This window comes from Pleurodeles waltl, chromosome 8, assembly GCF_031143425.1.
Source record: "Pleurodeles waltl isolate 20211129_DDA chromosome 8, aPleWal1.hap1.20221129, whole genome shotgun sequence".
In the NCBI taxonomy this organism is placed as follows: Eukaryota; Metazoa; Chordata; class Amphibia; order Caudata; family Salamandridae; genus Pleurodeles; species Pleurodeles waltl.
Window position 1 is genome coordinate 1,020,915,855 of NC_090447.1, and position 14,008 is coordinate 1,020,929,862.

The 14,008-nt window shown below is 39.3% G+C and overlaps 1 protein-coding gene across 1 annotated transcript in view; it reads left to right on the top strand.

The window, feature by feature from the left end:
• The window catches only part of KLHL1 (kelch like family member 1), a 1,088,169-nt gene that overhangs the window by 1,003,617 nt on the left and 70,544 nt on the right, over nt 1-14,008 (top strand). Inside the window, exon 8 of the mRNA XM_069205295.1 lies at nt 9,432-9,594. Coding sequence (XP_069061396.1) covers nt 9,432-9,594 — 163 coding nt within the window. The remainder of the gene's footprint in view (nt 1-9,431; nt 9,595-14,008) is intronic.

The window sequence follows — 14,008 nt, forward strand, 5'->3', positions numbered from 1 at the left end:
TAAATTATACATCCACCCATAATACTCCATCTTGCACAAAAGGCATTTTTGTTTTTATCCGCCCCTGACAGGTCATAGTGTATATATAAAGCCTTCATTTCAGATTAAAGACTTATGTCGATTTTAATATCACTCCATCAAAACCTCTGATATCTAAACATTTCTCCAAACATATAGAAAATAGATCATTGGCCATATGCAGCCACTCCACACCTACACATTTAATAACCCTACAACTGTTTCAAATGTAACCATCCTTCTATTGTATTGTATATTTTTAACTCTATTAAATCCCATCATTCAAAAAAATTATTCACTCAAGTGACCTCTAATTAAATCCTATTTCATTTGTATGTCTCTTGGAAGATTTTTCTATAGATTTAAACACATTTATTAATATAAGATACTAATGAGCCCTAAGTATTTTATATACCTCAAAGTCCTTTGATATACATCTCTGTTAGATCTCTCAACCTTAGGGTGATCTTCCCTCAAACCTTTTTGCCTGTTTGTATCACATTTTTGCTGCATCTTTTTGTTGCCTTTCTGACTCTGAGTACTTTACCACTGCTGACCAGCACTAAATTGCATGTGATTGTCCCCTAAACCTGGTAACATTGGTGTATCCACAACTGGAATATTTACTTTACTTGTAAGTCCCCTGTAAACTGTTATACCATATACCCAGGGCAAGTAAATTAAATGCTACTAGAGGGTTTGGAGCAATGATTGTGCTGCCCACCTAAGTAGCCCTTTACAAATGTTCGAGACCTGCCACTGCAAAGCCTATGTGTGCAGTTTCACTGTCACTTTGACTTTGCATTTAAACCCCCTTGCCAAGCCTTAAACTCCCCTTTCATTACACATGTCAACCCTAAGGTAGGCCCTAGGTAACCTATGGGGCAGGGTGCTATTTCAATAAATGGCAGGGCATGTACTTTTAAATTGTACATGTCCTGGTACTGAAACACTCCCAAAGTTGTTTTTCACTACTGTGCGGCCTACTCCTCTCATAGGCCAGCATTGGGAATTCCTTAATATACTTTTCAGCCATAATTCCTGATCAGAAAAGAGTGGCTGCATCATGTTTCATATCATTGGAATGGTAATGGTAAATTCTTTTTACTGGTATGGTTGGGTTTAACATTACTATTTTAGAAATGCCACTTTTAGCAAGTGGGCATATCTCTGCTCCTACAGCTCTGTGTGTCTGCAGCCTGTGTCCAGTCCAAGTCTGGGATGGGTGACAGCTACACTTTTTGTGTTCCCTCTAGACAGCCACAAACACAGTAAGGCTAGGAGCATCTGAGCACCAACCTGCATTCATCCGCATTCTGATGCCTCTTCCTGGGCAAGAAGGGTGGAGGGAAGCTGACACATACACCTGAAGAGGGAGTGCCTGTCCCCACGTAAAAGGATGATTACCCCTTACTGATAGTCTGGAGCCATGGCTAGGAAGAATGGAGTTCTGCACACTTTCAAGACCCTTCTTTGAAGTCACCCTCCATTTCAAAGGGCACATTTGGATATATGAACTGGGTCTCTGGCCTTACCAAATCAGCACACTATTGGACCTGTGAAGAACTCTGCTAGGAATAAGGACTGCTGTCCTACATGGATTGCTAATCTACTGGACTGCTTTCCAAGAGGGACTGCTCTCTGTTTTGGTGAGTTACCCTGCTGAATGCTAATCTCTACCCTACTGAGAAAGGAGTGGATCACTCTTATGTGAATTCAGAGTGACTCCTAGAACTTGTTGCCTTGCCCACTGTTGTCCTGCAGTATGAGGGACATCAAATGCTGCTTGCTACCTGCAGACAGCACCTGGGATCTGTCTGCTGAGAGTCCTACTCTGCCAAGTGGTGCCAATCCAGTCCTGGGCCTGTGGGAGTAAGTATCTGAGCTGCAACCCAAGAAAATGTATGCATCAATGACGTTGTGCCGATCAGAACCAGTGCATTTTCTCTTGACACCAAGTCATTGCAGCAGCTGCCCCAATTACGGACACCAGATTGCTGACTGAGCGACACATCGTCCCACATTTGGCCTAAACTTTGGATTTACCACAAGTCAGCGCAACCTCAAGTAACCTTTTAGCGTTATTGACTTCTAAGCACAAATTTTTGTTAGTTCTTTAAAAATTCATATCTCAACTTCTACTGATTAGAGTTTTGTTGTTTTACTCATAATAGTATAATCTATTCTTCTAAAAGTGTGGAGTATGTTTTGTGGTGTTGTCATTGTGTTAGTATGTGTGTGCTACACAAATACTTTACACATTGCCTCTTTAGATGAGCGTGACTGTTCTGTGCCAAGCTACCAGAGGGTGAGCACAGGTAATCTCTAAGTGTGTATCTAGTTTACCCTGACTAGAAGTGGTAATTCCTGGTTGTACAGGGTGCATACTCTGAAAACCAGAACCCAAGATCTAGGAATATCATAATCAAAATCTTCATGTTTTTTCCCTACACTTAAATCAGACGTATGTCTTTATTGAGTATCCCAGTTCACAGCCCCAATTCTCTTAGCAGGTGTAACATGTTATCTTTCTTGTACCCTCTTTCTTTCAATCTTCTGGTGATCGTGGTAATCCATTCTCAAAATCCTCCTTCTTACAGCAAAGCCACTTATCTGTTTGAACTTCCAGTAGGAAAAGATATTTGCAGATGCCTTGGATATAAAGTATTCGCATGCAGTGGACTATTGACAAAAGTATCCTTTCTATACAATAATCTATACAATAATCACAATCCACATTTTCAAAGAATGACAATTATGATCCAGGCTCATTTTTATGTTCTAATCATTGCCATTCAATTTTTAATTGAGCAATTTTAAGCCCTCAACTGACCCTTTCCACATTAAAAAGACATAAGTAAAATAGTGATATAACAAAATGTTCTTTTCAAATCCTTGTGCAAGTATGTCTCCCATGTGATTCTTCATAAGCTTCCCAATAAAGAGATTAGCATATAAGGGAGGAAATTGAAAGCCCATGGCAGTGCCTATTATGTGTTGATAGACTGTCCTGACAAAAAATAATTTACTTTCCAATGCAAAAGTGGCTAATTCTACCAGCATGTGATTATGAATGAATTATCTAGCTGATCTCATTTACATAATGTCCTTCATGGATACTTTTCTTGCTTGTGATCAATACAGCTATACAACAATTTCCAATTAATAATTTCCATAATATAGTCATGTTACATTGGAATATCAAAAATCATGTGAAATGAATTACTTGTAACTTTTAAATTAGTTATAACCTTTATTTGTGCCAGAAGTGTTCAAAGCAATGGCTATCAACAAATTAAGAAACACTTCCCATCAGAGTCCCAATATCAGCTATGATGGACTTGCCTGTTTTTTCTAGTGAACCTTGGATAAACGAACATATAAATGTCACTGGTAATATAGGACATTAATTTTGAAGGCATTTACTCACAAAACTAAAACCATAGCTTCCTACATCATTTTTCAAACATGTGTATAATTTCCCTTTTTGTTGTAGATAATTTATCTTTAATGGTCAATTGATAATATTCCTCATTGCTGATGTATGATAGTATCAAAGTTCAGCATCCCTCCTTTGTCTGATTTGCTTTTAATGATATTCCTATCATTTTGCAACACTCTATAAGTGTCTCACTCTCCTTTTGTCAGATTTTGATTATTAGTTTACCTATATCTAGTAAAACACATTGGTAAAAATATATGCAGTTTTCAGAAGGGAGATCCAACATGAATGTAGATTTTAACTTGAGTCAGAGGTATATCCTAAATTAATACTGAAATGCTAGGATATCTAAATCCAACTCAGTCTCATCATACTAAGTTAGTAAAGTGGAGATGTCCAGCACTTGTTTCAATGTGGTTTCCATTTTACCCATTACTGCATGTGCTATATTAGATTTTGTAGGGATTACTTCAAACATTTCTTAATGTAAGGTTTCTCACAAATCTAAACATGTCTGATTTAATTCCAACAAATCAGGATGTGATAACCCTTTATTAAGTGTCATTAATTCAGCATCCATTAACATATTTGATATAATCAATACAATAACTACTGATGTGTCCCCTCTTCTTTTGCCTGCCGAGGAGCATGTGTGATCGCCCCTCTTGTCTACTTTTCTACAATGAGATTTTGAGCTCCCTCCCTTTGTCTTTGTTTTCATTTTATCTTGTCCTGTTTTACTATTTCCTACTTCCCTTTTCCTATTTCCATTTCCTTTGCTTTGATATTTCTTTGTATCAATCTCATCCTCACTTCATCTAAAAAAGATACTTTAATACTACACTTACTTGCTATACTCACATGTCCCATCTCAGTACTTGTTTCTCTATTCATTGAAGTTGTATGCAACATAACTGTTTTTTGATCGCTCTACACTTTTTAAAAATGCCTTGGTGCTTTTATAGATTCATATTTCGGCACACACCTGTACTTTCTACCAGCACTACAATCCCTTGGATCTCTTAGTAGCTCCAACCTGTTTCTATTTCTTTGTTCATCCAGAAATCTATTTAATATTCAATCTAGAGTCTCATAAACGTTATTAGCAACTCCTTCCACATTGAAACTTTCAATTTGCTTTTTAATATTACTTTTCTCAACCAAGACTGCATCTAAATACATTTTCGCAGGACCAATAAATAGTTTCAGTAAACTATACAATATAAGCCTATTCGCCCACCCATCTAAAGGTGGGTGAGGTTGATTGATGTATTCATCTTTTGTTTATTGCCTTCAGGATTGATATCAATCCACAGTAGTAAATGAGTAATGACTGGTATGAGGACAAGGGACCTAGAGGTAATGAAGCTTATACACTACTGAGCCATCCCTTTCATCTCGGTAGCAGCAGTCTCTTGCTGTTCCTGCAGTGTCGTCCCAGCTCTGCTGATACTGACTAATGTTGGAACTTGTAAAGCTATAAACTGCCAGGACGGAAAGCCCTATCAAAACAGGACTACACAGCAGAAACACGAAACATAAATACACCATAGCTTACCTTGCAATTAATTTTAATTGTATTTTGCCACCTTAAATTACTTCGTTATTCAAAGCACTTTTACACAAACCAAAAACATTGAACCTCAAAAGCATTATCTTTATGATACATTATTTACTAATTGCATGATAAAAACATTAATTTTGAGAGGCACCCCGAATCATTCTCTCATTGTCCCAATATTGCTATAGATCTCCAATGGAAGATGGCAAGTGCAGGCTAAAAGTAACTGTTTTGGTGAAGTCCATCTTTACTTTTAAGGCTACATTATATTATCATGACTAACTTCCTCCTAGCTCCTTAATCAATCTGATATCACACTGAGAACAAGTAATAAAAAACAACACAGAAGCTGGTAACCGGTCACCAGACACAGAATGCTGAGAGCTTTCATGGTTAACTTTTATTTTTAATTCCCCTTTTTAGCACTTGATATTCATCCATTTTTTTATTTTCCCTTTCCCCCCTTTTCTATGTTCTTTTTTCTATGTTAAACTCGTTCTTTTTTGTTCCATCCAAAATATTTATTTCTTCATTTGCACTCTTCTCTTTCCTTTCTCTCTCATTTCCCTCTCACGTTATCCCAGTGATGTAATTTGGGCATACTCACAGTCTCACTGAGGACTCAAGGTGTGTGAAAAACGTCTTGCTGTCGCGGTTCATTGACCTTAACCCACCACTCTCTTAAAAATCTTTTGGGAGTGCATGTTAAGATTTCCAATTACAGGCTTGCATTTGCTTTTGAAACCATAAAGCCATCTTTGTGTAAAAACGTCCAGGTGGTAAATGTTGACAGTAGCGACGATTGACCCTAAATTTGAAAATGAGGGAAAGTGCTCCAATGAAGCCATTGCAAATTAGTTACCCCAAACTTCTGTTAAGACGTATAGATGGAAAGTAGTTGGCATTGCTAGCCCTGCTTCAGCTTTTAACAGAATTGACATCAGTAACTCGAAACAACGGGACAAATAGCTGTTACTTTTGAATTCTGAAAAGATTCGTTCACTGCTTGCAAGTATAAGGAAGAATGCAACCAGTAGTATATAAGTGAGATTAAAAAGCCAAACATCCCCTGTTTGGTTTAATTGTCAGTGTCAGGATCTAAAGAAGAATCTGGGAAAGCTAAGGTGAAATAAAAGGCAAACGAGTAATACGGCTTTGGGCAAGGTGATCCGAGAAAACCAATGCAGAATAAGCACGGCTATTAAAGAAATAAAAAACAACAACATTTGAATGATAGAGTTCTAAATGCAGTGGTCACCGAAAATAACTACCTCAGCAAATTATGCAGATGGAAATTAAATATTATTTAAGGAAGGGTGTCTGGAAATGGCAAATATGATCATTTCTGCACTTAGCCTGTCAAGGGCAGCATGCCATTTAACTTGACGACATTTAGCATCAAAAACAATATAGATTGGATACCTAGATTTTTTGTCCACCGTTTAGAGCGTTTACCATCTCGTTTTTTTTCCTTTTAGTTGAAATGGTGCAATAATAAAGCCAATTCTGAAAAGGAATGATCAGTCTAATTCCCAAAATTACCACCTCATTTGTTTACTAGACATAGGTGTAAAGAGTTTATCGAAAGCTACATTGGAATATTTGAAGGTTTGGACTGAGGATACCAACTGAGTTCCAATGAAGAAACGTGTTTTACGCAAGGGCACGCAAGGGTAAACCACTGTTTTAGCTTATGGGCAATAGGCCAAGAATTATTAGGAAAGGTAGGTAATCTGTTTTGCTGTATCACTGATTTTTGCACCACCTTCAAACTAATAGATCGAGCGATTCTTTGGGGAACATGAGGAATATGCCCAAAAGTTTGCTGGAAGTGTTAAAATAATTATTTAAGGAGAAGTAGCCTAGGCTAAATTAGTGCTTGATAACAATGGCATACTTTGACATAAAATGTTAATCAACAATGGCATATGGCAAAGGTGCATTTTGGCATCAACGCTGTTTGCATTGTATCTTGCATGGTCTGCCTGTACCCTTACAGTTGACTCATTCTTTCTCCCCATGTTTAGGGGGCGGGGGGACATTGTCCATATTTACTATATACAGATGATTTGGTCATCCTGCATGTCACGCAGAGTTTCAAAGAAAATTAGATATCTTTAAAAAACATCCTCTGCATGGTCCTAATGTGCTAAGGATTGCTTCATTGGAAAAGAGAAAATATCCCATTTCCAGTGGCATCTTTACCTATTGGAATCCAGCTTGGGGAGTGCCCCAGGAGGCTACCCGGGGTAATTTGGTATTAAGAAAGGGCCTCAGAATCTTGTGCGACCTTTTCTGTAATGCACATATAGCGCCAGCGATATCACTAAAGGGTGTTCCCTCATTTGCAAGGTGGTGTGCCCCCATGCAATGAGAGAATTACTTTGCCTCTGCACCTGTGCTGTATTATAGATGCAGGCGCAGAGGCAAAGAAGCTGTCAGTGTTCCCACTGATGGCTGCCCTCTGGAGAGGGGGAAAGGGGTCCTATGGACCTTCCAGACAACCCCTTGCAGGCAGGTGCAGTCACTCACTGCACCCATGTGCAAGAAGTTCTCTAATCCTCCTTAAAAATGCAGATACGTTGCTGCCTTCAAAGTGAAACACAGAGCAGCTTCAAAGCAGCTGCTCTGTTTTTCACTTGAATGCACTGGCTTGGGGGCAGCACGAGTTCGTGACTGTCTTGGGGCAGTGAAATTAACATAAAAGGATGTACTTTCCCTGTTTGCACCATGTGCACCTGTTTTAAGGTGCATGATGAGCAAACTGAGAAAGTGTGCCCTATGAGTAATAGGGCTCCTGGGAGAGGGGGGAGCAGTCATTTGGGCACAGGCTTATGCTCCAGATAAATAAATAAATATTCCAGTCTTTCTGCCAACCTGGAGGCAGATGGGGTCAATTACACCATCACAAGTCCACTAGACATCAGGGTTTACTTTAGTTTCAATGGTAGGGGGCAGAACTGCCAAGCATGGGCATGGCCATGACCCCCCCAAAAAAAAATGGAAATAGTCTTTCTGCCCCTTGGAGGGCAGATGGGAACAATTACCCTTATCTGCCAAGGAGACACCAGGGATTTCTTTTTTTCTTTTTTTTATAATTTCAGGGGTGAAAGCTGCCCAGCATAGGCATGGTCATGTCTCCAACCCTGCTAAAAAGGGAAGCCTTCTTTCTGAACCCGTTGGGGGCAGATGGGGACATTTACCCCAAACCACACCCTCGGGGAGCCAGGATGACTGCTGTACACCAGGGACTGCTTTTTTTATTTGTAGGGGTGGGGGCTGCCCAGAATAGATATGGCCATGCTCCTACAACCCCCAAAACAGAAGCAGTCATGGGGGGCAGATGAGGGCAATTATCCCCATCTGCCTCTCCAGGCGGCACAAAACCCATTAAATACAAGTAATTACTTTTTTTTAACTGTACAGGTGGGGGCTGCTCAGCATGGGCAGAACAATACCCACACCCTCATAAAAATGTGGAAAGTCTTTCTGCTTCCCCCGGGACAGATGGGGTAATTATCCTAATCTGACCCACGGGGCAGAAATCCTATTGTATGGCAGCAGTATATGTTTTTAACAAAATTATGGTGTAGGTGTTGCACAGTCTAACATCAGGCCCCACTCACACACCTAAAACCTTACCAGTCTTACTGCACCCCTGCAGACTAAAGCATCTCATCTCAGTAGCAAACAAGAGGACATTTGATTCTTTTAGGTTTTACTTTTTCAAATGGGTCAGGAGAGTTTGTCTAACTCCCAGTGTCCTCCTACTTGCAGTGGTGAACAACTACACTTTTTGGCCATGGGTAGGCTGCCACCTGGAAAAACCTAATAGGCCCAGACAGTTCTGAAAACAAGACATCTGGGGAGTCCAGAGTGGTGTGCTTCCCATGCATCCCACACCATTTTCTTACCCACATTGCCCTGCAAATCCAAAACGTTGCCTAAAAACACACATTTTCTTCATATTTCTGTGATGAAATCCACAAAATTTCTATCACACAGCATTGTCACAATTTTGCCGATAACAATGCTGCACCACTTGTGTGGCTGGCCTAGTGCCATTGACAGGAACTGATCCAACCAAGACTATACATATATATTTTTTATTTTTAAGGTATATACCCGCCATGTTTGGCAGCAGAGTTTTCACTTTTATTCTTTTCATTATCTTCCTCATGTTTGCAGAAAGCCCACTAAAAACAAGGTGCCATAAACAACGTAGATGAAACCCATTGGCTTTGCCAGTGCTTCCACTGTAATGCTGCTTCCCTCATTGTATTTCCTGCATTCTTTGCATTTTATTATACCCATTGTGTGATCAAACGGAAATATGTTACTTGTCATATCTTTTACAGGTCCATCAATTGCATGGAACTTAAAAAAGTAACGCTTTGCCTCTTTCCGTAGGCGTTACAGTACTTGAAGGACCTATTTATGCAGTTGGAGGTCATGATGGGTGGAGCTATCTTAGTACAGTGGAACGATGGGATCCACAGAGCCAGCAGTGGACATTTGTTGCAAGTATGGCTACTGCCAGAAGCACAGTTGGAGTTGCTGCGTTAAATGGCAAGTGAGTAGGGTTTATCTATAATTTAATTTTTTTAATATCATCAATGCTCAAAAAATATGGTGAACCTTAGATTTGCAGAATCAGGCTGGTTGCGACTGCAGAAAGGTTTTTTATTAGGTATGAAACCCAAATTGCAAGTTAATCACATACTAGTGAAAAATGAGGGCCATCTCCACAAAGGTGCTTATGTGTAGTAAAGCCCTGAGTGCGGAGTCTCTGCACTCGGGGAGGGTAGATCTCTACACTCAGGCAGAGTCTACGCACAGCAGTTCTTTGTGTGGAAATTCCGCCTTGAGTGCAGAGACTCTGCACTCGTAACTTTACTACGCAGAAGTAACTTGGAAAAGTGGGCCCTGAGTCTTATGGCCAGATATACTAAAAATCTGGATTGCGACTTGCAAATTGCGAGTCAGACCGACTCGCAATTTGCGAGTCGCAATCCAGAATGTAGGATGGTGCCCCTGACACCATCTGCGACTCGCAAGGGGGTCGCAAAGGCCCACCTCATTAATATTAATGAGGTGGGTCACAATTTGTGACCCCCTTGCGAGAGGCGGCACTCACAGGGATGGTGGCCTGCTGGAGACAGCAGACCACCATGTCTGTGACTGCTTGTAAATTTAAATAAAGCAGTTTTTTTTTTAGTAATGCAGCTCGTTTTACTTAAAGGAAAACGAGATGCATTACAAAACGAAAAAATTAAACGTTTTCGTTTAATTTTTTCAGAGCAGGCAGTGGTCCATAGGTCCTTTGTTGAGGATGGACATCTGTTATTCTGTTAGGATTGTGTCAGTGATGTTGAATACTTGCAATTGCTGGTGTTGGTCCCTGGTGTATGGTCTTTAGTCTAGCTTCTGGATTGAATGCCCTGGTCTTCCCATCTGACCGCTCTTTTCATTCTTCCTCATTGGAAGTTCTAGGCTCCTCATAGCAAAGGAGGTCCATACAAGGGGGTAAACCTTGTGGGGGGGGACCTTAGAGGGTGTGCAGGCGGTTTTGTATGGTTTCATCTAGCCCCCAAATTGTGGTGGAAATGGTTGAAAAAAGAGGGCCATGTATTCATCATGATGAGGGCCTTGTCAGTGTGATAGCCAGCCTCGGCCTCTTCCCCTACCTCTTCCTGTACATATATTCCTGATACTCCTGGTAATACTACTTGATGACCTGTTTTGAATACACAATTTACTACTTAAGGCATTTGTTTCTGAACATAAGGGCATGTGTATCCATGTCTACCCTCCATACTTTAGAAGACAGGCTCTGTTGCATATCTTCCAAAGACTGATTTTGACATACTCAACACAAAAATTGCAAACTCGTTTTGAAAAAGTTTCTTTACTTTTAAAAATATTTAATCCACTTTATAATTATTTTAAAATCTTGCTGAAAGTGTCATGTATAGTTGAGTCTATTTTCCTGATTGGGGAGGACAGACTCCACTCTACCGGTGATTCCACTAATACCAACATCTATGTCATTACCTGCACTCAACATACCTTTGTGTCTCAGCCAGTTAAGACATTTCACCCAACCTCACTAGATTAACACTGACACATGTCCCTCTTTTGTGCTTGCATGGAAGGGGCTATACATGGTTAATAGGTTGCATTCACTCATCCTTAAATACCCGATGGAAACCAGTCACTATTATGATCCAGGATGGTTAGGACGTATTAGGTGCAAATACCAGGCTGTCACCTCTGACAAGTAAGTGAAGGCCACGGGGTGATAATGAGGACTCCACCTTTTAACAACCCAAAATGGTCTTTATTTCTGAAACTTAGCTCTTCTTGACCATTATTTTTACTTTTTGTGTAACTTGCAATTGGTTCTGACGAGACCGCCTGCCTCAACCCGTAACCTATGGGTCTAAATCTATTTCAGTACTTTCAATACCATCACATAGCTTGATTGACATATTATATAATTGCACTTAAACTTAAGCTTTTTCCCTGAGTGTGATATAATGACCAATAACAACTGACCACACGTGATGCCATGAGCATTAGAGTTGAACCTTCTGTGTAATTATTTTTCATGCACCAACATGATCAAAAACAATGCCACCCCCAGAAAACATTACGCTTCCCAGCATTTTTATGTATTTTCAAAAATATGTAGAGCCAATGCTGGGAGAACTACCTCTGTCAGTAAAAAACAGCATAGTTTTTTTTTTTTACCTCTATAATATAAGATTGTTCTGTATTTCACACAGATATCAAGATTAGTTGCAATCACTGATGGTGATCATTACTTATGATTATTACATTCTTTGCACTTATTGGTAGTGGGTGCACAAAAGGTGGATTACACATCGGGCTAACCCTCTGATAATTACCTGTGAAATTTCTTTTAGTCAAATTGTTTTCATTTGTCCCCCTTGTTTTCCCTAAGGTAGATGCAACAAGTGCTTGTTACGAAGACCTGTGAGTGAATGTACTTACTCCAAAATTTGAATAGCATTGCTAGGCACAATCATATATAGAAAAAATGGGGATCTGATCTGGAAGGGTCTGATGAAATCCTACCAACCTAACAAGGCCTCCCTTTCCTGAAAGAACGTAGACTGCATTGTTAGATGTTAAGGACTAATAGTGCAACATCTCTCTGCTCTTAACCTTCCCATTATCCCAATTCACATTGAAGTCACTAGGACTTATGAGGTAATTTTAACTCTTTTCACCAACCCCACCATTCATCTTAATCCAGATACTTTCCCTCCTGGTGAAGGTGCCTCTTACCTGGATTACCTCATGCCCTGGTAGGAGATCCACTGATGAAACTGTCCACTGTATTACACCAGTGGAGATTATATACACGTCTGGCTGGAGCTAGTGGTTGAGTGTTTCCAAGACACTCCTTGAGAGACTCTAGTAATAAGAATCTTGAAGTTCACTCTCTTTTTTATTTACTCTGTTTCAGATGTTAAGCAGACTTGGTAGAGACTTTGCAATAGAGGCGGTTATCTCATTATAAAGTATAGGTGAAAGTGTAAACATTTGTACATTTTTAAATCGTCTGAAATATAGCATAAATTAATGTTATTTAATTGTGTATATTTATTTTAAATGTAGAACAATATAAAGAAGTTATAGTATTAATAATGTAAATATAAATTGAAAATGTCTTTATTTAGAATGCGCTTAAGTGTATGAAGATCGCTACAGTCAGTGCGGCGGTCTTCACAATTAAAAGGTAGATAAAGGCAGAGGTATAAACTTATGAATGTAGATATGTGAATCGCATTTTGTGGTACATTAGTAGTACTGTAGTACTACTGCTAAACATTTTTTTTAATTCATTTTTTGTGCCTGGGGAATCGCCTATACAATGGTGTGTGATACCCATTCCTTTAACAACTGTTCAGACACAATCAAGGCTTTACAACTTCATGTTAAAACAAGCAAAATTCTGTTGCTTCATTTCTTAGGGTTTGAAACACAATACGTTTTTTAATGCTTACTCCCTTTGCTTCAAGGAGCAGGAAAAATTAAGCTCTGGATGTATTTTAGGATGTCATCAAGCACCTTGAGTTACAATTTGAAATGCAATCATCTCTTGTGACACAGTGGAATAAGTCTGTCTTCAGGAAACCACGACCCTATGAATCAATTGACTTCTACACCACAGTGCTACATGCTATTGTTGCACCTTGTGAATTCAAAATCTTTTAAGAAAAACTCACACGTGAAAAACTCATCACTATATGCTGTAATAAAAAATATTCAAGAAAACCAAAGAATCCAACATGAACTGAAGCAATTGGCCAACTGTGTGGAACAAACCTCATCATCTGCTAAGGAACTGCAATCTGTTATTGATTCCATATACAATAATGGTGTTAAGGGGGTTAAGCCTTCAAAGCATAAACCACATAAAGCCTGTAAATACTCTAAACTAAAGGAGGCAACAGGGTACAATGTAGAACATGTTGCTTGGTCTTGCTTCAGTGGCATCAGTGTTTCAACGGTTGATGTCTAATATGTTCAAGGGTTTAGATGGGTTGGTTGATATTCAAGATGACCTACCTCTTTTTCGCTCAGGTGTGAATACACATGACAGCACTCTTAATAGATTATTAACGACTAAAAATGCAGGCACTGCTTAGTGCAAAAATAAATGTGAATTCAGGAAACATGAAATTAACTTCCTAGTTCATCAGATTTGAAGTGAGGGGATCACACTGTTATCATGTCTACTAAAGGGTATTAGACATGCACAACCCCGATAAAACAAAGTCTTTCATTTTTTATGTGATTTCTATGCCAAATGTATGCAGGGATTGATTTGCCAGTAAGACATGTAACCTGAGAGTGATTATTTAAGTAAAATACTACATTCATTTTGTCTCAACCTCACTAAGAGAGTTGGAGGGGATTAAATGGACTGTAACTACTACCCCAGTTTTAGGTAC